The sequence below is a fragment of the Myodes glareolus genome, chromosome 14 (genome assembly GCF_982192425.1).
Source record: "Myodes glareolus chromosome 14, mMyoGla1.1, whole genome shotgun sequence".
Classification (NCBI taxonomy): Eukaryota; Metazoa; Chordata; class Mammalia; order Rodentia; family Cricetidae; genus Myodes; species Myodes glareolus.
Window position 1 is genome coordinate 32,949,818 of NC_142039.1, and position 23,569 is coordinate 32,973,386.

General features: G+C 38.2%; 1 protein-coding gene across 4 annotated transcripts in view; it reads right to left on the bottom strand.

Moving 5' to 3' along the window:
* Hecw1 (HECT, C2 and WW domain containing E3 ubiquitin protein ligase 1) overlaps window positions 1–23,569 on the bottom strand; it is a 268,078-nt gene that overhangs the window by 114,798 nt on the left and 129,711 nt on the right. For all 4 annotated transcript variants that reach the window (XM_087896436.1, XM_087896437.1, XM_087896434.1 and 1 more), the window contains 2 exons: window positions 15,223–15,330; window positions 4,712–4,806 (listed from right to left, as the gene is read on the bottom strand). In XM_087896436.1, coding sequence (XP_087752562.1) covers window positions 4,712–4,806; window positions 15,223–15,330 — 203 coding nt within the window. The remainder of the gene's footprint in view (window positions 1–4,711; window positions 4,807–15,222; window positions 15,331–23,569) is intronic.

Consider the following 23,569-nt stretch of genomic DNA (forward strand, 5'->3'; position numbering starts at 1 on the left):
AGTTAGTGGCTCCTGAGGAACATCCCCTGATGTTGTCCTCTGGCTTCATGCATACCTATAAATCATGTGCATGCATACACACATGTGACCAGTCTAAGTGAAACATCTACTCAACAACCTCTGAGCAGAGATAGAATATGTTTTTTTGTTGTTGTTGTTTTCTTTTCTATTTTCAAAAGGCTCCTATGGTGGGTGCTGCAGTTTAGACCTCTCTTGAGTGTCCCATGATGGCTCTATAGTAAAGGCTTTATCCTCAGTGCATGTGGCCACTGGGAAGCTGTAAAAGCTTTAGGCAGTAGACCTAGTAGGGAGATGTTAGGTTACTAGGAGTAGCCCTTGAACCAGTTATTAGGAGGCCAACACCTTCTCTTCCTTTTACTCCCCAGCCATTATGGTAAGAACATGTTCTGTATAATGTCCTTTCCTTCCATGACATTCCACCTCACTTAGGACCCCAAACAGCAAGTCTAACCGTGGAATAAATTCCCCAAAATTGTAAATCAAACAAAACTCTGTTTAAGTTCTAAATGTCAGTATTTTGACACAGTAATAAAAAATGCTGCTATCATTAAAATCCAAGTCAAAAAATAAACTTAAACTTCCTATCAGTTTCCCCAAATGAAAGGAATCTAGGTTTCTAGGTCAAGACTGGACATGAGGGTATGTTTAAGGACACGATTGTCATGCTGTGAGCATGATAAGATCATAAAACCTGGCCAAATCGAATCAAGGTGATTTGTGGAAATAATTTTGAGCATTTCCCAAGTCTTCCTGTTGATAGAAGCAACTCTTTATAAGCAAAACCAGTGGGTAAAAACCCTACAGTTAAGGAAAGCATGACATTTAGGATTATCTGTCATTCCAAGGTCTGTCTAAGTTCCTGTTGGCTTGTGGGCTGGAAAAACCAATGGCATCTGAAGTCATGGTAAGACTAAACCAGAGAAAAACCATTGTTACAAAATTTGACCATTAAAGACAATATAAGAAATATATTCTAGCACCATAGAAACTATGAATCTTGGGGACACTCTGCCTCAGATTTTGTGGCCCTAAATAACATAGCAATATAATGTCATCTTCCTGCCTTTCACTCTGGTGCCTTTTCCCAGTGGCATGGATATCCCTCTTAAGGCTGCTGGAGCTATTCCTGAAGTAGCTACTCATTTCTATATTCAGAAACTGCGATCCCTAGGCCTTGGCATGGAAAGGGATGTAGCTGATAGTGTCTTGTAAGGCAAGTATGGGAAATTATATTAGGGGTTTTAAAGGGTCTTATTGACAAAACGTACATGGAGACCAGCTAGAGACAGAATCTTCTCCCCTAAAGGAAATCAGAAGGCACTGCAGAGGGAGAGCTTCTACTCTCGTCCAGTAGACCCTGCAGATGCCAACACAGAATGAGGAGTCAGTATGCAAATCTTCTGTCAAGGCACAGCCCTGATAATGCACTCAGAAATTCTTCAGTAGACAATGGAGAGAGCTGTGGACAGACTCCCATGTTTCGTGTTTGAGAAACTGTGTAGCTAGGCAGACCCTGCCCTTTGATGTCTAATCAGAGAGAGTAAAGCATGACACGAGCTTTCTAAGGGCCATGGGGAAGCACCGGGAAATGGGACAAGGCAAGGATGCTGAAAAGAGAAACTTGCCTTCAAAAAATGATTTTTGACAGATAATAGAAGAAAATATAAAGTTCATTAAGGCACTACCAATAAAATGAGAAACACTATAAAACAAATTGCAGTAGGGGATGTGGAAAAACTAGTCATGGGTTCTTTAGACCTAGCAAGAGTTAGATGTTTCTCCCCACTGTGCTTGGACCACATCATGTCCTGTGTTTCTGACCATTACGTCCACCTCCACTGCCTTGCCTTGCTTCCCTTCCAGGCCTGGCAGTTCCACTCACACTGCTTATTTCAGCTCACCTGACACCTCCTTTTGAAGTCAACAGCGATGCTGCATTACTTTGTTACACCTTTCTTTACATGCTAGCACAAGAAGCTTCCTGCCCAGCCCTGTGGGCTTCAGATAGTGTCATATGGGGTGGGGCAGTAACTAGAAGCTCTCGATCACAGGGCTTACACTTCATTTACATTTACGTTAGTGTCTATAACCTCTTACCACAACAGCTTCTCATCTACCAAATAGACGAGAACCTCAGAATATCAAGACTAAATTGCAAGCTAATTTTATAACAGGATCATAACAGCTGCCAATGGCACAAATAAGGGGGATGAAAAAACCCTAATAAATATTTAGAATTTATTGCTATTAAAATTAAAGTTTTGATTATACCAAAAGTGTCTTGGACATCTCATTTTCCTTCCTAAACAACAACAGGTTGATTGTAGTCTAATAAATTAACTCAACGGTATTTTGGACATGATACAATGTCTATAAATAGTAACCCTTTCTAAGAAAAATAACGTAATAATCAACAAGAAAGTAGATATTCAAAATTAATTGACAAACGGATTCAAGAAAACTCAGTTACATTTCCTCATTGAAGCAGTGTGCTTAAATTCCCAGATCAGATTACTAAAGCTTGTTTTAATTCAGTTCACTGGATTGTACCAATAGCTGGCATGTGTTGCAAAATTAAAGCTAGGTTTGGTTTCTATTATAACAACATATGCTCAAAGAAACTGCTAATTTTTTTAAAAATGATAAAACACTTAAACTTGTAGTCAATTGAGAAGGAAAAACATTTGTTTTTGTCAGTCTTAATGTGCCAGCAATCAAATAGAGAAATGCAAGAGAAACAACCCTGAAAACTCATAGCCAACCTAAAAATGAATTACACATTAAAATTTCCAAGAAATTTCTTCCCAGCATGTCCACTAGACCTCTTTATGTTCAGTTTTAATATCAACATCATGGGACCAACCAACCACTTTCTGATTGCATTTAAGACTGCAGGACTCAACCTGTACCTGGCATCATTATCAGGCTAAGAACTTATGGCCAGACAAGTCATGGGCCCTAGGGGGAGACCCCACTATTAATACTCTGTTAAATGGGCACAGTATTTAACTGATTCATTTATTTTACACCCATAGTCAATGCATCTCTTTCTTCACCTGAGAAGTTTCTATTTCCAGTAGATGTAGTTGATTAACACAGTGACCCACAACTGGTAAAGGTACAAAGAATAAGAGATCACAGCAAGCTCAGTCCTAAAGAAAACATGTATGCCATGGCCCACTTTGTAAGGTTCAGGGATCATTGTGGAAGAGGGGGCAAACATGAGGAAACAGTGTCTTCTTTACATAACAGGGCAGCTGCACACATGAACTCAGCATGATTGTGATAGAATATTTAATGTCTATGCAAGCCCAAGTGAGATCACCTCCCAGCATGGAGTAAGGAGCAGAGCACACAATCGCATCCCAAGCTGTGGAGATCTTAGCATCTGTTAGCTACTGGGAGAGGGAGGGTCAGTTTGCTCTATGATTGTAGTTCTTGGTAAGTGGACCACCACACATCCAAAAATATTTAGGCAGCAAAAATTCATCATAAGATGGGTGTGGTGGTGAATGCTTTTAATTCCTGTGAGTAGGGAGGGTAGGGCTATGTAGATGAACTGTGTCTCAAAAATTCAAAAAAAAAAAAAAAGGAAGGAAGAGAGACAACAGCAACAAACCCTAAAAACAAAACAAACAATTTGCCTTAAAATAAAAATAAAGACAAAGTTATTAAAATTAGGTGAGTGGGAAAGGTGAGTGAATTGGGGAAGAGTTAAGAGAAACTGGTGAAATTGATCAAAATAGGAAGTATGAAACTCTGGAAGAACTAAAAGAGAAACACTACGAAGATGGACTAGACTGCAGTTCGGGTAAAGCTAGCATCTATTCCTGCAGTTCTGAGTAGAACCACATAGCAGGGAGCAAAAGCCGTGATTTAAATCCTGGATGTACAGCTGGACTTGGTGGCACACTGTTATAATCTCAGCACTTGGGAAGCATAGGAAGAGTGATGTATGTAAAACCACGGCTATCCTCGAATAGTTGGTTCTAGAATAGCCTGGGCAACACAGTAAAACCCTATCTCAAAAGAACACAATCAACAACAACGACAAAAGCAAAATACACAAAAAGCAAACCAAAGACAAATCTTGGATCTGGGATTCACTAACGGTGTGGCTTGAGGTACCTCCCTTGGACTCACTTGTTAGAGTTCTCGTTTATGGAAAGAGAGGAGGTGAGATTTTGTTTTCATCCTTTCTAGTCCTATCATTTCATATGACTAAGACGAATTTGAGGTGACATAATACATTCAAATTAATTAATTTATTTGTAAGTCTCAAAAGAAATCAAAACATCAGAAATATAAGTATTCAAAATCAGTGAATTATAACTATGTTTCTTAAAGAAAGCCTCACACGCTGCTCTAAGTATGTCCCCATGGAAACATTTGCCAAGGGAAATCCAGACAGTTGGCAGTTCTCTAACATTCACATGGCTTGTACTCTGAAAACGACAGCTTTTGCTGTCATTCCTTGTCACTAGTCTGAGGTGTGTGTGTGTGTGTGTGTGTGTGTGTGTGTGTGTGTGTGGTGTGCATTCTTAATTCATCTATCAATGTTTCTTTGTATGTAGGTGTAAGTGCAGATATGTGCATATGGGTAAATGTGTTTGCATACACACACGAAGAAAACAGGAACGCAAAGAGCCATGCGAGTTGTGTCTGAGCAGGAGGGAGAATAGACACTTACAGGAGCTGCTGAGTTTTTGACAGTGACACTGGGGGTTGTGGCTCGCAGGGCTCCGCTCACTCCATGGTAGTATTTGAAGCAGATCTTAGTTTCAGCTGGAAGACAAAAATAAAATGGAGCTGAGTTGCTGAGTTTATTCTAGGAAGTCACAGTCATAGCCCGAAGGGATCTCTCCAGCAGAGCAAACCAATGCCTCTCAGGAGCCAGTGTGTGACACTTGACAGTGATGGTTTTCATACGGCCTCCTGACCAGTCTGTTTTTCTAAAACTATGTCACAAAAACTGTGTTGGCTTTAACACTTAACATTTAATATACACCCAAAGTTAAATAAATTTACTACTCAAGCATTTTGGCATCCAGTAAAGTAGTTTACTGGATGTTATTACTTTTAAATCTGTATTTCTAAGATTTTAGAAAGTTTTATTTTATCATTTCCTATTATATAATTCATTGCAATTAATATCTGATAGTTTTAAGAAATACTGAGAGGTTATTAAAATACATAGAGGAAAATCATATTTTGCAAACTCCTGTACTTATCAGTGATAAGGTTTTGTATAGTTATAGACTCAGATCTGTCTGCAGATGGGAAGCAGAAGTGATATGCTTTCAGTAAATCCCACTGGCTGTGTTTGCCTCTTCCTTCTGTGAGACAATGAACAAGACACTTAACTTCCTTTTATCCCAGATTCTTCATATGTAAATGGAACTCACAGTAACATTATCCTATAAGGTATTGGTTGAGCAAACAAAAACACTTAGAATCCATTTAAGTGTCCAGGAAATGTCAGCGATGGTGGTGATGTGAGGACTGAATTGGGATGTGATTCCTTTACTTTCTGACATTTGATTCTGCAGTGGGAAAGATTTTCAAGCACTCGCCCTTAGTGTAGGTGATGGTGACTGGTGTTTGCAGCTCACTGTTTCACAGAGTGTTTTCTACTCTTAATTAAAAATTTTAATTTAAGGCTGTGTCTTAGTCATTTCAAACTATGAATTTTGTTTTGGGAGTCTTCAATTTGTAAAGCTGCACAGATTTATGGTTTATAAACATTCCCCTATTGTTGGCATTATTTTTAAAAATGAAAATCTTTTAACAAACTGTTGTTCAAGTTTGGATGTATAATGCAATAACAATTGCTAGGTACCTGTTCAACACACACACGCTCTCCTTTTCATACCTAATAATGGAATCTCACATTTATGTTGGATGATATGTCTAGCTAGAAAACATGAGTAGTTCTTAGCATCCTTCCTTTCTGTGCCATGTCACTTTCCAAACAGCTCTTTACACTTCAAGAAACAAATAATGTCAGAGTCTCACCAACTCACAGAACCTCAGTGAGTACTGTTGGACATGACTAATTAAAAATCAACTGAAAATAGAAATGCATTATCAGTATCATTTCGTCTACTCGATTACTAGTGAGATTAAACATTTTTTTTCAGCTAATTTTAATTAGCTCTTTGAGTTTCTGAAAACCCACTAAGCTGACATTGTTAAGACTTCTCATGACCTGAGTGACTAACGCCTGGGTGCTCATAAGTTTCCCTTCCTGAGTCAGTCTTTCCCTGTAGGCACTTCATACGTTCATTAGTTGTGTTTCAAACTTTTGGCGGACCATTTAATATCCTAGCTCCATAATAGTATCCAAGATATTTGCAAAATGACCCATGTTAGGTCTATAGAGACAAGTCCAAAAGGCAGTTTTCTCATAGTCTGGCAACCATGGAGAGCTCTGGATAAAGTAGCAAGAATTGTGCAGATTGCTACTTTCTTGTCAGAGCCCTTCAGTACCAGTCATCTGTCTGTGGACGCCAGGGAGAGCAGCATGCTGGGAAAAAGCTTTAAGCTATGTCATATAGAAGGCCGTAGCAGGAATGTGTAGCAGTACCAGTAGCTGTCATCCAAGGAAGAAAACTATTTCAGTGCTTTTCAGCAAATGGTTGGGGAGTTTGATTACAAACTTGTGTTCAATTCTGTAGGCAGGGTAGGGCTTATTTTGAACCAAGAACCCATGGAAATCTTCAAAGCACGGTATCCTCCCTTTGAAAAGAATTGATGGCAAAGTTTGTATCTTTTCCCCCCTTAATCATGCATTTTAATAATATGTTTCAAAGTTTAGAAGCTTGGTTACTAACGATTTTCCTTTTACTTAATCTAAATATGTATTGTAGCTCAGGAGTAGGATATGAAGGAGGTCTACTAATAAATACCTAAAAATAGCAATATAATATGTTACTTATATTTAAATTGTTTGTTTTATGACTTTTTAAGATCATTTCATTAAAGAAAATCACACGATACTTCATATTTACTCTGGCTACCCTTAACTGGTTGGTTTAATTGGTTACTCAGCTTTGTTAGTAAAGTATTGATACTATTTATTTTCATATTTCCATTGTAATATAACATCATACTTTAAAAGACTTGCTAATGAGGTAGAGCTTTGCATATATAATGGTAAGTAGGCTGTTGCAGAATGTTGTTTTAGGGTGTGATACACTTGTTTATTCTATACAGCGTTTGTTTAACTATGTAGAGATGTGTTGCCTTTATTTATGCTGAATTTGTTTAACTGTAAAGCTGTGATTCTTTGCCTGTCTAAAACGCCTGATGGTCTAAAAAGGAGATGAACAACCAATAGTGAGGCTGGAGAAAGGATAGGCAGGGCTGGCAGGCAGAGAGTGTAAATCTCCAGTATAAATCTGGCGAGAAAAAAAGGAGCAAGGGAAAACAAAAGAAGGAGAACTCCAGGGACCAGCTGCCCAGGCACACAGCCAGCCACGGAGTAAGAGTGAAAGTGAGATACACAGAAGTACGAAAAGGAAAAAGGCCAGAGGCAAAAGGTAGATGGGATAACTTAGGAAAAGTTGGCTAGAAATAAGCCAAGCTAAGGCCAGGCACTTACAAGTAATATAAGCCTCCGTGTGTGATTTATTTGGGAGCTGGGTGGTGGGCCCCCCAAAGAACAAAGAATGAGAGCAAAGAATAAAAACACCTAACCAACCATGGTAGGGCAATGGTGGGCTGTGTATATAGCAATGGTCCCACATGACACCGCCTGATATGTTGTAGCCATCTTACTCATGTAAGTGTAAAAATGATACCAAGAGGAACAAAAGGCTGTATACACAGATACACGTGGGTTCCATGTATCAGAAAATACATAAAGAAATCAGATAACAAACAAAAAAAATAACAATTCAAGAAATGGGCCTGGTACCTGGAAAGAGGGTTTTCAAAAGAAGAAAAAAAATTGGATAATATCTAAAAATATATTAATTGTCTTAGGCACTAGGGAAATTCAAATAAAAACAACTTTGACATTTCATCCTGTTCCAATCAGAATGACAAAGATCAACAAAAAAAATCTGAAAACAAATTCTGGAGGAGATGTGCATTAAAGGGAACCCTCCTTCATTGCTGGCCCAAATGTGAATAGATCTAGCCACTCTGGAATTAAGTGTGGAGAAGTCTGAAAAAGCTAAAACTAAATTGACTATACAACACACCTATATCACTTTTTAGCATATACCCCAAAGACTCTATATCCTTATTCAGTCATGTTCATTGCTGCTCTATTCACAATAGCTAGGAAATGGAAACAACCTAAATGTCTGTTAACTGACAGGTGTATAATGAAAAATGTGGTTCATAAACACTATGGAGTACTATTCAACTGTAAAGAAAGATGAAACCTGCAGAAAAATGGACTAAGACAAATATCATGTGTTCTCCCTCCCGAGCTCCAAATATTCAAATGTGAGTAAAAAGGATGCAGTAACTACAGAAACTAGGGAAGCAGGATGAGACCATCTCAGGTCAGGGAAGAGCAATCGAGAAGGAAATAGCATGGAACAAATGATAAAAGAGGCACCTGACAAAAATCAGGGGCTTCTAATTAAAAAAAGGGTCTGACGACAAATACCACCTGCACCGATTGTACAAAGAAGTGAGTGGCTGGTCTCCTAGGTGGACAGCTATGCCCTTGTCTCTTGAGGCACATTCCATACCTCTTCGTTACCCATTGCAACCCCACTAACTGGTCAATAGGTAAGACTCCTGTGGGTAGGCAGCTTCACTCTCCCATTGGACCCTGTAATCTACAAGTCCCACCCCACCCCACAAGCCTAACCACCCACCATGCCACACCACTAACCCCTGGAGGCACAGGTACCATCTGCACCCATTAGATAAAGAGTGACGCCCCCCCAGAGGCACAGACACCACCTCTATCTGATGGAGGAAGAGATAGAATGGGTAGACACCAGTGAAAGAATATGCTCAACAATATAAAGAGCAATATGGCACCAACAACAGCAAGACCTGAACATTCCAATGCAGAAGCAGAAGAAAATAACCTTGAGCCACACTGATGAATTTCTTGCATATCACCATAGAACCATCTTCTGGCGATGGATGGAGATAGAGACAGAGACCCACATTGGAGCACTGAACTGAGCTCCCAAGGCCCAGATGAAGAGCAGAAGGAGGGAGAACATGAGCAAGAAAGAACTGCGAGGGGTACGTCCACCCACTGAGACAGTGGGACTGATCTAATGGGAGCTCACCAAGGCCAGCTGGAATGGGACTGAACAAGCATGTGATCAGACCAGACTCTCTGAATGTGGCTGACAATGAGGGCTGACTGAGAAGTCAATGATAATGACAACAGATTTTAATTCTACTGCATGTACTGGCTTTTTGGGAGCCTAGTCTGTTTGGATGCACACCTTCCTAGACCTGGATGGAAGGGAGGGGCCTTGGACTTCCCATAGGGCGGGGCACCCTGACTTCTCTTAGGACTGGAGAGCGAGGGGGAGGGGAAATGGGAGGAAAATGGGAGGATAGGAGGAGGTGAAAATTTTAATAAATAAATAAAAAATAAAAATAACTGTATGGGAGCTGGAGAGATGACTTAGAGGTTAAGAGCACTGGCTGCTCTTCCAAAGATTCTGAGTTCAATTCCCAGCAACCACATGGTGGCTCACAACCATCTATAATGAGATCCGGTGCCCTCTTCTGACATGCAGGCAGAATACTGTATACAAAATAAATAAATAAATCTTAAAAAATAAGAGGCCCTAAAAGAGGAAATGAACAATTCCCTTAAAAAAATCAAGGAAAAGATAAACAAAACATGGAAGAAATCAATAAATCCCTTAGAGAATTTCAGCCAAGAAAAAGCTATCAATCAGGTGAAGAAAACAGTTCAAGACATAAAAATTGAAGTAGAGGCAATAAAGAAAACACAAACCAAGGGAATTCTGGAAATGGAAAATCTGGGTAACTGAACAGGAACTACAGATACAAGCATAACCAACAGAATTCAAGAGATGGAAGAGAATCTCTGGCATTGAAGTTACAACAGAGGAAAGAGAATCACTGGTCAAAAATATGTTAAAGCTAACAAAGTCATACCACAAAACATCCAGGAATTTTGGGACACCATGAAAAGACCAAACCTAAGAATAATAGGGATAGGAAAAGGAGAATATCGGCTCAAAGACACAGAAAATACATTCAACAAAATCATAGAAGAAAGCATTCTTAATCTAAAGAAGGACAGACTTTACATAAGAAGCTTACAGAACACCAAATAGACTAGACCAAAAAAAAAAAAAAGTCCCCTTGCCACATAATAACCAAAACATTAAACATATGGAGTAAAGCAAGAATATGAAGAGCTGCAAAGGAAAAAGGCCAAGTAACATAAGGGCAGACCAATCAGAATAGTACCTGACTTCTCAATGGAGACTATGAAAGCCAGAAGGTCCTGGACAGACATTATGCAGACATTAAGAGACTACAGATGCCAGCCCAGATTACTATACCCGACAAAGCTTTCAATCATAGTGGGTAGAGTAAACAGAGTAAACAAAGTTATTCCAGGACAAAACCAGATTTAAACAATACCTATCCATAAATCCAGCCCTACAGAAAGTACTAGAAGGAAAACTTCAAACCAAGGAAGTTAGCTACACCCATGAAAACACAGACAATAGATAATCACACATCACCAAATCTTAAAGAAGGGACACACACACACACACACACACACACACACACACACCAAAAAAGATAACAGGAATTAACTATCACTGGTCTTTAATAGCCCTCAATATCAATGAACTCAAAGACACAGGCTAACAGAATGCATACAAAAGCAGAAGAAGCTGATCTGCTGCATACCAGAAACACACCTCAATGTCAAAGACAAAAATTATCTTAGAGAAAAGGGTTGGAAAAAGACTTTCCAATCAAATGGACCTAATAAGCAAGCTGGTGTAACTATCCTAATATCTACCAAAATAGATTTCAAACTAAATTTAATCATGAGAGATAAAAAATGACATTTCATACTCATCACAGGAAAAATACATCAAGATGAAATCTCAATTCTGAACATTTGTGCACCAAATACAAGGGCACCCACTTCAGTAAAAGAAACATTACTAAAGCTTAAATTGCACATCAAATAGTGGGAAACTTTAATACTCTACTCATACCAATGGGCAGGATTGCCAGAAAGAAAATTAACAGAGAAATAAGGGAACTAACAAATGTTGTGACTCAAATGGTCTTAACAGATATCTATAGTTCCACCCAAACACAAAAGAACATATTTTCTTCTCAGCACTTCATGGAACCTTCTGTAAAATTGACCATACACTCAGTCACAAAGCAAACCTCAACAGACATAAGAAATTGGAATAAACCCCTATGTCATATTGGATCACCATGACTTAAAGTTAGAATTTGACAAATTGCAGAAAGCCTACAAACTCATAGAAACTGAATAATGCTCAACTGAATTATCACTGGGGCAAGGAAGAAATAAAAAAAGAAATTAAAGACTTCCCGGAACTCAATGAAAATGAATGTACAACATACCCAAACATATGGGACACTGAGAAAGCAATCCAAAGAAGAAAGTTCAAAGCACTAAATGTCTACATAAAGAATTCTGAGAAATCTCACGTTAGCAACTGAACAAGCACACCTGAACACTCTTGAACAAAAAGAAACAAACTCATCCAGGAGGAGTAGACAGCAGGAAATAATCAAATTGAAGGCTGATATTAATAAAACAGAAACAAAGAGAATAATACAAAGAATCAGTGAAACAAAGAGTTGGTTCTTTGAGAAAAATCAACAAGATAAACAAACCTTTATTTAAACCAACCAGAAGGCAAGTTAAATCAGAAATGAAAAGGGGGACATAACAACAGACAATGAGGAAATTCAGAGAATTATCAAGTCATACTTCAAAAACCAGTACTCCATGAAATTGAAAAATCTAAAATAAATGGACAACTTTCTTGATAAGTACCACATACCAAAATTAAATTAAGATAAGATAAATAATTTAAATAGACCTGTAAACCCTAATGAAATATAAACAGTCATTAAAAGTCTTCAAACTAAAATAAGATAAAAACAAAATAGCCCAGAACCAGATGGTTTTAGTGCAGAATTCTACCAGAATTTCAAAGAAGAGCTAATACCAATACTCCTCAAATTGTTCCACACAACAGAAACAGAAGAAACACTGCCAAACTCCTTTTATGAGGCCACAGTTACCTGATACCCAAACCAAACAAAGATGTAACCAAGAAAGAGAATTACAGATCAATCTCCCTCATGAACATTGATGCAAAAATTTTCAATAAAATACTGATAAACCAAATCCAAGAACACACAAGAAACCATCTACCATGATGAAGTAACTTTCATCCCAGAGATTCAGGGATGGTTTAACATATGAAAATCTGTCAATATAATCCAATATATAAACAAACTGAAAGAAAAAAAAATGCCACAAGATCATCTCATTAGATGATGAAAAACCTTTGACAAAATCCAGCACCTCTTCGTGATAAAGGTCTTGAAGAGGTTACAGATGCAAGGAACATACTTAAACATAGTATAGACATTTTACAGCAGGCTGATAGCCAACATCAAATTAAATGGGGAGAACTAAAATCACTAAAAATCAGGGACAAAGGGACAAGACAAGGCTGTCAACCCTCTCCTTATCTGTATAATATAGTACTTGCAGTTCTAGCTACATTAATAAGGAAACAAAAGGAGATCAAGGGGATACAAATTGAAAAAGAAAAAGTCAAATTTTCACTATTTGCAGATGATATGTTAGCATAATAAGTGACCCTAGAAATTATACCAGGGAATTCCTATCACAAATAAACACCTTTGGTAATGTGGCAGGCAAGATTAACTCAAAAAAAATTGTAGACCTCCTATATACAAATGACTAAAGGGCCAAGAAAGTAATCAGAGATACAGACTTTTTACAATAGCCACAAATTATGAAATATAAAATATTTGGGAGTAACTATAACTAAACAAGTGAAAGACTTTGTTTCACAAGAACTTTACATCTTTGAAGAAAGAAATTGAAGAAGATATCAGAAAATGGAAAGATCTCCCCTGCTCTTGTACAGGTAGGATCAACATAATAAAAACGGCATACTTACCTAAAGCAATCTATAGATTCAATGCAATTCCCACCAAAATTCTAACATAATTTTTCACAGACCTCAAAAAAAAAACCCAATACACAACTTCATATGGGAAAACAAACAAAACCAAACCAGGAAAGCTAAATTAATCCTGTACACTAAAGGAACTTCTGGAGGCATCACCATTGCTGACTTCAAGCTCTACTACAGGGCTATAGTAATAACAACAGGATGGTATTGGCATAAAAACAGACATATGGATCAATGGAATCAAATTGAAGACCCTGACATTAATTCATACACCTATGAACACCTGATTTTTGACAAAGAAGCAAAAAATATACAATAGAAAGAAGAATGAACCTTCAACAAATGGTGCTGGCATAATTGAATGGCAACATGTAGAAGAATGAAAATAGATGCATATCTATCGCCATGAATAAAACTCAAATGCAGGTGGATCAAAGACCTCAACATAAAGCCAATTACACTGAACCTGACAGAAGAGAAAGTGGTAAGAAACCGTGAATGCTTTGACACAGGAGACTACTTCCTAAATATAACACCACTAGCCCACTGAGATTAATAATTAAGAAATGGGACCTCCTGAAACTGAAAAACTTATGTAAGTCAAAGGACATGGTAAATAAGACAAAATAATAATCTATAGAATGGGAAAATGTCTTCACCAACCCCACATCTGACAGAGGGCTAATCTCCAAAATATTTAAAGAGCTCAAGAAACTAGACCTCAAAATACCAAATAAGTCAATTAAAAATGGGGTACAGATCTAAACAGAGAATTATCAACAGAAGAATCTCAAATTGTTGAAAGACATTTAAGAAATTGTTCCATATCCTTAGTAAAATGCAAATCAAAAAGACTCCAAGATACAATATTACACCAGTCAGAATGGCTAAGATCAAAAATAGTGAGGACAGCTTATGTTGGAGAGGATGTGGTGTTAAGGGGAACTCCTCAACTGCTGGTGGGAGTATGAGCTTGTACAGCCTCTTGGAAATCAGTATGGTCATTTCTCAGCAAATTGGTAATCAATGTACTTCAAGACCCAGCATTACCATTCTTGAGTATATGCCCAAAGGATGGTAATAAGGACACTTGCTCAACTATGTTCATAGCAGCATTATTTGTAATAGCCAGAACCTGGAAGCAACCTAGATGCCCGTCAACTGAAGAATGGATAATGACGATGTGGTTCATTTACACAATGGAGTATTGCTCAGGTGTGAAAACAATGACATCTTAAAATTTGCAGACAAATGGATGGAATTAGAGAAAATAATCCTAAGTGAAGTAACCCATACCCAGAAATACAAACACAGTATGTTCTCACTCATGAGTGGATGCTAGATATAGAGTAAGGGATAACCATCCGCATGAGGACCTATGGAAACAACCCTACCACAACTCTAAAAATGGTTTATTTCTAAAGACAGGAGAAAATTTTAGAAAATGTATCAGTAAGATACACAGCACCAAGCTTACATATTCATAAATATCAGTAGATAAATAATCAAAAACTGTCTAATATTAGTGATTCATAATCTGAATCCTGTATAGTCAGGAACCAGAAGCTAGGTGAAAACGTGAAGTATCATCAACACGCTAATGCCATGCATGGCCAGTTTTGCTGTAGAACACATCTTGAGAAGATATGGTTGCAGTCATGAAGAAGCTACAGATCACTTAATCGAGCTAAGGCATTAAAGCCTAAAGGATGTGTGCTAACGGGTCCCGAGTCCAGAGGCTTGGGACATGAACCAAGACTTTCACTGGTATTGAAGGGGTGTCTTGGGTGGATTTGCACGGCTATTTTGCAACTGTCATAGAGAAATCTGCTGAAATCATGGTAAGGTTTCTCACTAAACCTGCCTCTGCTTTTTCATGGCACCTAAGTGGAGGCACCTTTCACAGTGGAAGCCCTGCATCAGAATGGAAAGAGTACAGCTGTTTGTGCTCCAACCATGTTTGCTGGACCACAGGAACGGTGACTGTACTCACACTCCACAAAGTACGAGCTGGCGTCAATCTTCCAAATGATCTGGCCTCTGTGAGAACCGTTGACTCCACGGTTCTTATAATCCAGGAAGTTTTCAGATGAGACTTCACCTACAGGTGCAGAAGGGAAAAGGAGAGCAGAGAGACACATCAGCCAGCAGCATATTCAGGAGCAGCAAAGAAAAGGAGCAAAGGATATGAATAGTAACACTTGGGACCACGTACAGAGCTGGTACTGTTCCAAGAACCATCAGAATGAAACGTTTGTTTCCACCGAATGATCCTGGCAGATGAATTTACTTAGCTCTTAAACATCTCCATAAACAGAAAGTTACAACCATGGACAATCACTGCAACTAATCTTAAATCATTATTATTTTGAATAGTTCTTAGTTGTATGAAATCTGTGAAAGTCTTCTTAAAATTTCTGAATTGATCCTCATTTGTGAATAAAGAGACATGGAGAGCCCGTCTGATGTTGCTGCCGTCCAGAGTCTAGCTCACGCTCCCTCTGTCTCTGTTATCTCTGTCTCTCATGGACTCTACGGTATATCATATCTTCTTCAGCCTGGCCCTTATAATACTTTCTATTTTTTAATGACTAAACAGGATTACATGACACCATTTTCATACAGATATATACTCTAAGTGTCCTCCCATCCACATCTTGTTATTCTCCACACCGCCCCTTGTACTAATTTTCTTCATTCCCCAGTTTGTGTGTTTGTTTTTACTTTTATGATATAAAGCCTAGGACTCACAACGGAGAGAAAAAAATGAAAGTGTTTGTCTGTCTGAAACTGGCTTAATCTGCTTGCTTATTATGGTTACCTCCAATTCTGTGAATATAACATAGCTTAATCCTTCTTTACGGATAAAATATATCTGATTGTGTTTGTAGACCACATTTTCTTAATCCATTCCTCTGTTGTGGGACACCTAGATTGGTTCTACAACTTTGCTATTGCTAATAAGGCTGGGATTAGTAAGCACTGGTGTGAAAGTACCTCTGTGCTGTGTTGACTTTAGTTTTGTAAGGAAATTTCATACTGATTCCTATGTCTAGAGTAGTTTGCATTCTATGAGCAGAGTACAAAGGTTCCATAGTCTGCAATCTTGACAATATTTGCTATTTGATTTCTTGATGACTGCCCTTCTTAATGAGTGAGGTGTAATCTCAATGCTTCTTGTATTTGCATTTTTCTGATGGCCAATGATTTCAAACCTCTTTCCTGGGAATTTGTACTTACTTCATTATTTAAGGACTGTTTTTTGCTTTAATTAGCCAGTTTACTATTTAGGTTATTTTGGATTTTGGTGTTTGACTTTATCCTGAATTCTTCATACACTATAGATATTAATCTGTCATATGCATAGTCAGTAAACATTTTCTTTTCTCTACTTGGTCTCTTCACTTAATATTTTATCCTTCATTATATGAATATACAGTTTTTTAATCACAATTTGTTGAAGATGCTGTCTTTTCTACAATCAAAATTTCTGACATCTTTGTTAAAAAATCAGGTGAATATACCTTCGAGGCTTTATTTCTTGGTCCTTTATTTTGTCCCGTTTATCTGTGCACCCAGTTTTACACATGCACTGTATTATGCTGCCTTTATTACCATAGCTCTGCAATACCACTTAAAACCAGGTACAATTATACCTCCAGCACTGCCCTTTGTGTTCATGACTGTTTTGGCTATCAGGGATTGTCTGGAATTGGTGCATTGTTTTTTGTATTGCCATAAATCACAATGTTAATTCTTTCATTCCATAACCTTGGGAGTTTTGGTCTTTTTAATCTTCTGGGGTTTTCTTTCATTTCTTTCCTCAGTGTTCTAAAGTTTTCATTATAAAGTTCTTTGACTTCCTTGGTTATGTTCATTCTGAGATGTTTGAAGTTTTGAGGCGATTAATTGTGAATGTGATTGTTTTTCTGACTTGTTCATAATGTATTATTGGTATATAGGAAGGTCACTTCTTAGCTCTATTTGATGTGACAAAATATTGTAATAAAAGCAACTTAAGCAAGAACGGTTCACTCTGGGTCACAGTTCTGGGTACAATTCGTGATGACAGGGAAGTCAAGTGGCAGAAGTTTGAAGCATCTGGTCTCATTGCATCTGCAGTCAAGAAGCAGTAATAAACTCTCGTGACTGCTTTGTTTCTTTTCTCTACCAACAGGTGCTAAGTCTTCCATAGCGAACAGATTTTCCCACCTTAGTCAATATAGTTGGTCTAGTTAGGGTTACTATCGCTGTGATGAAACACCATGGCCAAAAGCAAGTTAGGGAGGAAAGGTCTCATTTGGCTTATAATTCCACATCACTGTTCATTACTAAAGGAAGTCAGGCCAGGAACTCAAACAGGGCAGGAACCTGAAAGCAGGAGCTGATGCAGCAGCCATTGAGGGGTGCTGCTTTCTGATTTGCTCCCTGAGGTTTGTGCTTTCCTTTTTAAAATTTCTTTCTATTGAGCTATATATTTTTCTCTGCTCTCCTCCCTTCTTCCCCACTTCATTTCTACCTCCTCTAATGATCTCCATGTTCCCAGTTTACTCAGGAAATTTGGTCTTTTTCTACTTCCCCTGTAGATTAGATCCATGTATATCTCTCTTTGTTGTCTAGGTTCTCTGGGGTTGTGAATTGTAGGCTGGTTTTTCTTTGCTTTGTGTCTTAAAGCCACTTATGAGAGTTCCTATTAAATTTGTCTTTCTAGGTCTTGGTTACCTCACTCAATATGATGTTTTCTATATCTGTCCATTTGTCCGCAAATTTCAAGATGTCATTTTTTCCATGTGTGTAGTACTCCATTGTGTAAATGTTCCTCAGTGTGCTTCCTTATAGAACTCAGAACCACCAGCTCAGGGATGGCACCACCCACAATGGTCTAGGCCCTCCCCCATCAATCACTAATTAAGAACATTCTCTACAGGACCACCAAACGCCAGATCTTATGGGTACATTTTTTTCAATGAAGATGCCCTCTTCTCAGATGACATTAGCTTGTGTCAAGTTGACATAAAACTAGTCGGAATAACTAAGATAATTCTCCAATGACATGCCAATTAGCCTTTTTCCTGGGAACTTATAGAGTCTAACCTCTACACTATTGATTTCTCTATGTTACTTTTGTATCTTTCTGGTAAAGGGTTTTTGCTTTTTTTGTTTGTTTGTTTGTTTGCTTAAGATTCAAGGTTTGATTGATTATTTGTTACTTTAAAGTCTTAGATTTGCATGGACTTCTTAGAAGTAGAGGCTCTTAGGAAGCATAGTTTATATCTCTTGGCAATACGGTCTTAGCAGTTTTCTTTGGCTTCTTTAAAGTTTAGAACACCCCACAGCTACTGGTGGATAATGTTCTTGTACACTGTAAAGATTTGTCACTCATATTGGTTTAATAAAACACTGATTGACCAGTAGCCCAGGCAGGAAGTATAGGCGGTGCAATGAGATCAGGAGAATTCTGGGAAGAGGAAAGACAGAACAGCATTCATTATCCAGATGCAGAGGAAACAAGATAAGAATTTGCCTTGTTCCTGGGCTTCTTACCTTCTTTGTTCAAAGGCTTACTGACAACATATTGGTGAACTTCATTGGCTTTAGATAGATTGAGAAGTTTTCAGATTCTGCATTTGGGCCCCAGCTGCTGAGACACAGTAGTATCTAGTGGCCCAAGGATATCCCATTCCCCATTCCCTCCCTGTCGCCACGTTGAAAACACTTAGGTACACTTCTTTGTGTTGTCACACAAGGTGTGACGAGACACCTTGTTTCATGTGAAAACCTTGTTTTACACTTCCCCATTCATTTGAGCCTCATAACCGTTCCACCCTTCACCCAGAGCATCAGGAGCTACTTATGTGTCATGTGCTTCTCATAGAAGATATGAAGCTTGTGTTCATTGCCACTTCAATGTGTTTCTTAGTGGGTGATTAGGAAGGAAGCTGAAGCTTCATCTTAACACTAACTACCTATGAGGTGCCACAGTAAAAGAGCTCTTAGTGGAGTTTTTAGGTGTCTAAAATACAGGCTCTTATTTCCAAATAGGGATACTTTGAATTCTTCCTTTCCTACTTGATTAATTTTATTTTCTTCTCTTGTTTTATTGTTCTAGTTGAGATTTCTATCACTATAATAAAAGCAAAGAATGTAAGCACGTGATTTATTCTTGATTTTAGTGGAGATGGTTTTGTTTTGATCACATTTAGTATAATTTTGGTTACACATTTGTTGTATATATATATATATATATATATGTTACTATTTTGAGATATGTTTTTTCCTTTCCTATTTTCCTCAAGACTTGTATCATGAGAGGAAGTGTCTTTCTATATTGATTAAGCTAGATCTTTTTTCACATCTGTGCTCATCAGGGACAAAATTCAGTAATTTTCTTTTCATGGGCCTCTATCTGGCTTTAGGAACAAGGTAATACTAGCTCTATAAAGGATATCTGGCAGTGCACCTTCCCTTTTTATTTCATGGAATAGTTTTGAAATGTTAGTGTTAGTTCTTCGAATGCCTGGGGACATTAGCAAATGAAGACATCTGGACCTGGTCTTTTTTTTCCTTGGAAGATCTTTCTTTTTTCCTTCCTTCCTTCCTTCCTTCTTTCCTTCCTTCCTTCCTTCCTTCCTTCCTTCCTTTCTTTCTTTCTTTCTTTCTTTCTTTTATGTTTGATTCAATCTCTTGCTGTAGACCTATGGAAGGTTTTCATTTCATGTTAGTTTAATTTTGGGTGGCCATACATGTCTAAAAATTCATCCATTTCTTTAGGATTTTTCCAGTTTAGTAGAATATTAGTTTTAGACATGTATCCTAATAATATTTTCATTCATATTTATTGCAATGCCTCTCCTTTCATCTTTAATTTTTTTATTTATGACATCTCATTCTTTCATTAACATTTCTAGTTAATGTTGCTAAGGGTTTATCAATCCTGTTTACTTTTTCAAAGAACCAACTCTTTTTTGTTTCATTAATTCTTGGCATTTATTTCTTTTTCTTTTTTTCATTTCCATTTCATTAATATCTTCCCTGATCTTAATTATTTCTTGACTTCTAGGTTTTTCAAGGCTCTAAGGTACATCATTAAGTTGTTTGAGATTTTCTGATTTTTAAATTTTTTTATTTTGAATTTTAATTTATTTTATTTTTTAATTTTACAATAATTAACTATTTTATTTATTAAATTAAATAATTTCATAAAAGATGGAATAATTTTATTTATTTTTAATTTTATATAGAAATGTGATGTTTTATTACAAAGAGTCACAAATAAAAAAAAGGAAGCTAGGCTAATAACATCCACCTACAGAATTTGGAGAAGATGGGGCAATGTGAGATTTTCTGCTTGCCTGAGACTAATGGAAAGGTATAAACAAACCAATCTAAAATTGGCTGAGACTACCTAAGCCTGAAAATAAGAGGTACCATTAGAATTAGTCACCCCTTCTAGAAAGCTTAATAAGGGCATCTTAACAGAGGTCCTTTTCAGGAAGTTGGCAGTTCAGGATTTTGTCTTACAGTTGTTTGCTTTCCATTTAGACTGTACACCAGCCCTGGGGCAGGGTGGACAAAGTAGCTTTGAGAAGAGCTCCCCCAGCACCACTGTCCTGGACTCTGGTTCCCGATCCCTATCCTTCACTCTAAATCCAGAACCATGTGTATTAGTACTCAGGCATCTGTACTGTTCTACCCTTAGGGTCCTGACAGGATATGACCTCGGCTGCAGCCACAAGAGCACCTCTGTGCACATTTGCTACATTCCCTTTTAAAGTGGGGCCTTGCCCACCTCTCATCTCTTTCTCTTCTCTTCTCTCCCACACTCTTATCCCCAGGGACTGGTCTATCCCTCTCTGTCTCTTTTACTCCTATTTCAATAAACCTCCTATGTGGACTTCTCTTCATGGCGGTTTTAAAATTACAACAATGTGGCCAAAGCTGCCAAGCTCTGCTGCTTGCTGGGGCTGGAACATGGTCCCCTTGTTTAATTACGTCTTACCAGCTTTCTATTTTTCCTTCACTCCCTAAGACCAGGTTGGTCTCAAACACAGAGGCTTACTAGTCTCTGCCTCTTCAGTGCTGGAATTAAAGGTGTGCCCCAGTACACCCGGCTCCAAACTTTCCTTTAGTTCCTCGTCTCAATATATAAGCAAGGTTCTGTGTGTGTCTTTGAAAAGATAGAATTTTTCTTTTCTCCTGAAAAGCACAGATTTTGCTGTGCACATTTCAGTGCAGCATGTTCTAAGGAGCTGACAACAGCTCTGATGGACAGCCCTTTCCCAGCCTTGTATCAAAGGCAGTGAGCACCACTGGATAGAAATATTACTATTCTTTGCTGGGAATTCCAGGGATATAGTCAGGGTGAGCCTCAAAGAACAGAACGAACCTATATACTTTGTTCAGAAAGTAATTTAATGAAAAGGATTTAGTACTGGAGAAATGAGCTCCAAAAATACCAGATTAATACTCCATTTACATGGATCTTAGGTGAGTTGTTGCCTTTCCTCAGAGAAGCCTCGCCGAGGTCTGTTGAATATAAGATCCCAGAACATCAGCTATAATTTTGAAAGGGGAGGCTGCTGATAAAATCAGAGCAACTGCCTCTTTTCTCACCAAGAGGATGGGCAGCAGGGGACAAACGGTATGTTATTGCCACCGTCCCATGCCTGTTAATGCCCATGAACTTGGAGCGTGGACGTTAGAAAACTGACTCGCACACCCTATGAACATATTTCCTGGTTTGAGCCTTCAAACAGTTCCATGGATCCTGGTTTGGATCTTGATCCAGAATCATGAGCAAAAACATCTCTTTTATTTACAAATAGTTTAGTATTTGCTGTCGTGTTATTATTAACAGAAAGAAGGGCTTTTGTTTGCTTGTTTTGCTGTTATTTTTGCTACTCCATTTAAAATGCAAGAACATAGAGACAAAAATATCAGAACATGTAACGTATGAGTGATAATATGTGGGGTGGTGTGGGGCGGTGATGTAACTCTGTGGTATATCATTTCCATAGCAAGTGTGAAACCTTGGCGTATTAGTGACTTTTTTTCATTTCTATGACACAGTACTCAAAATAGGTACTATGAGGAAGGAAGAGACTATTTTGGTTCTTTATTACAAGGTACCGTCATCCACAGTGGTAAGAGAGCCACAGTAACAGAAGCTTGAGGCAGCTGGTCACCATATGTTCAGAGTCAGGAATTAGTGAGCAATGAGTACTTGTGTTCAGTGAATTCTTGCTTTCTCCTTTTTGTTTAGTCTGGAACCCTAGCCCATAGACAATGGTGCTGTTTACATTTAGAGACTCTTCCCATCTCATAATCTAGACAATCCCTCACAAGTAAGCCCTGATTTTGTTTTCACATTGCGTCTAAATTCTATTGACCTGACTATTAGGACTGGCTACCATAGCTGGTGCTCTTTTTTTTTTTTCTTTTCTTTTTTCTTTTTCTTTTCTGTTGCTGTGATAAACGCCCTGACCAAACAATCTGGGGAGGAAGGAGTTTATTCAGCTTATGCTTTCAGGTCATAATCCATCACCAAGAGACATTAAGGCAGGGAGTCAGAGCAGGAACTCAAGGAAGGCACCTGGAGAAAGGAACCGTGGAGGAATGCTGTGGTTGCCTTCTGGCTTGTTCCCAGGCTTTTGCTAAGCAAGCTGGATTATACATCCTGCAGAAGATGGTATACCCCACAGGATGTCAGGCTCTCTCATCAATAACCAATCAGGACATTTCCTCACAGATATGGCCATAGGCCAATCTGACCTGGGAAACCTCTCAATTGAGACTCCTTCAGATGACTAAAGGTTTTACCAAGTTGACGATTGAAGCTAACTAGGACACCTGGATTCCATGAAAGAAAATCTCTCTCACACACATGTACGTACGTACACACACACACACACACACACACACACACACACACGTCTTTCACCTATATATAAAACATTACAAACATTTATGTGTATATATGGGTATGTCTTGTGTGTATTTATCCTCTATTATCTGTCTCCTAACAACATTGAGAAGCAGAGATGACACTTGCTTTGGGAAGCACTGTGTTAACTGAAGCGTACCCGCCAGCGCTGCGTTCTTTCGATAACTCATTATAATTACTTTAGTTCTCATGGAACAGGACCAAATAAGACATGTCTTCAGCATGCATAAGTTTTAATTAGTACAATTACACAAATGTATATGCATACACATACCAAAAAAGGTACAAGTCACAGGAGAAGTCTCAAACTATTCAATATAAACAATTTGCTATGACCTTTGATCTTATGCAGGTGGAGCAACTTGTAAGGCTTGAAAGAGAACATGAATCCTCAGGC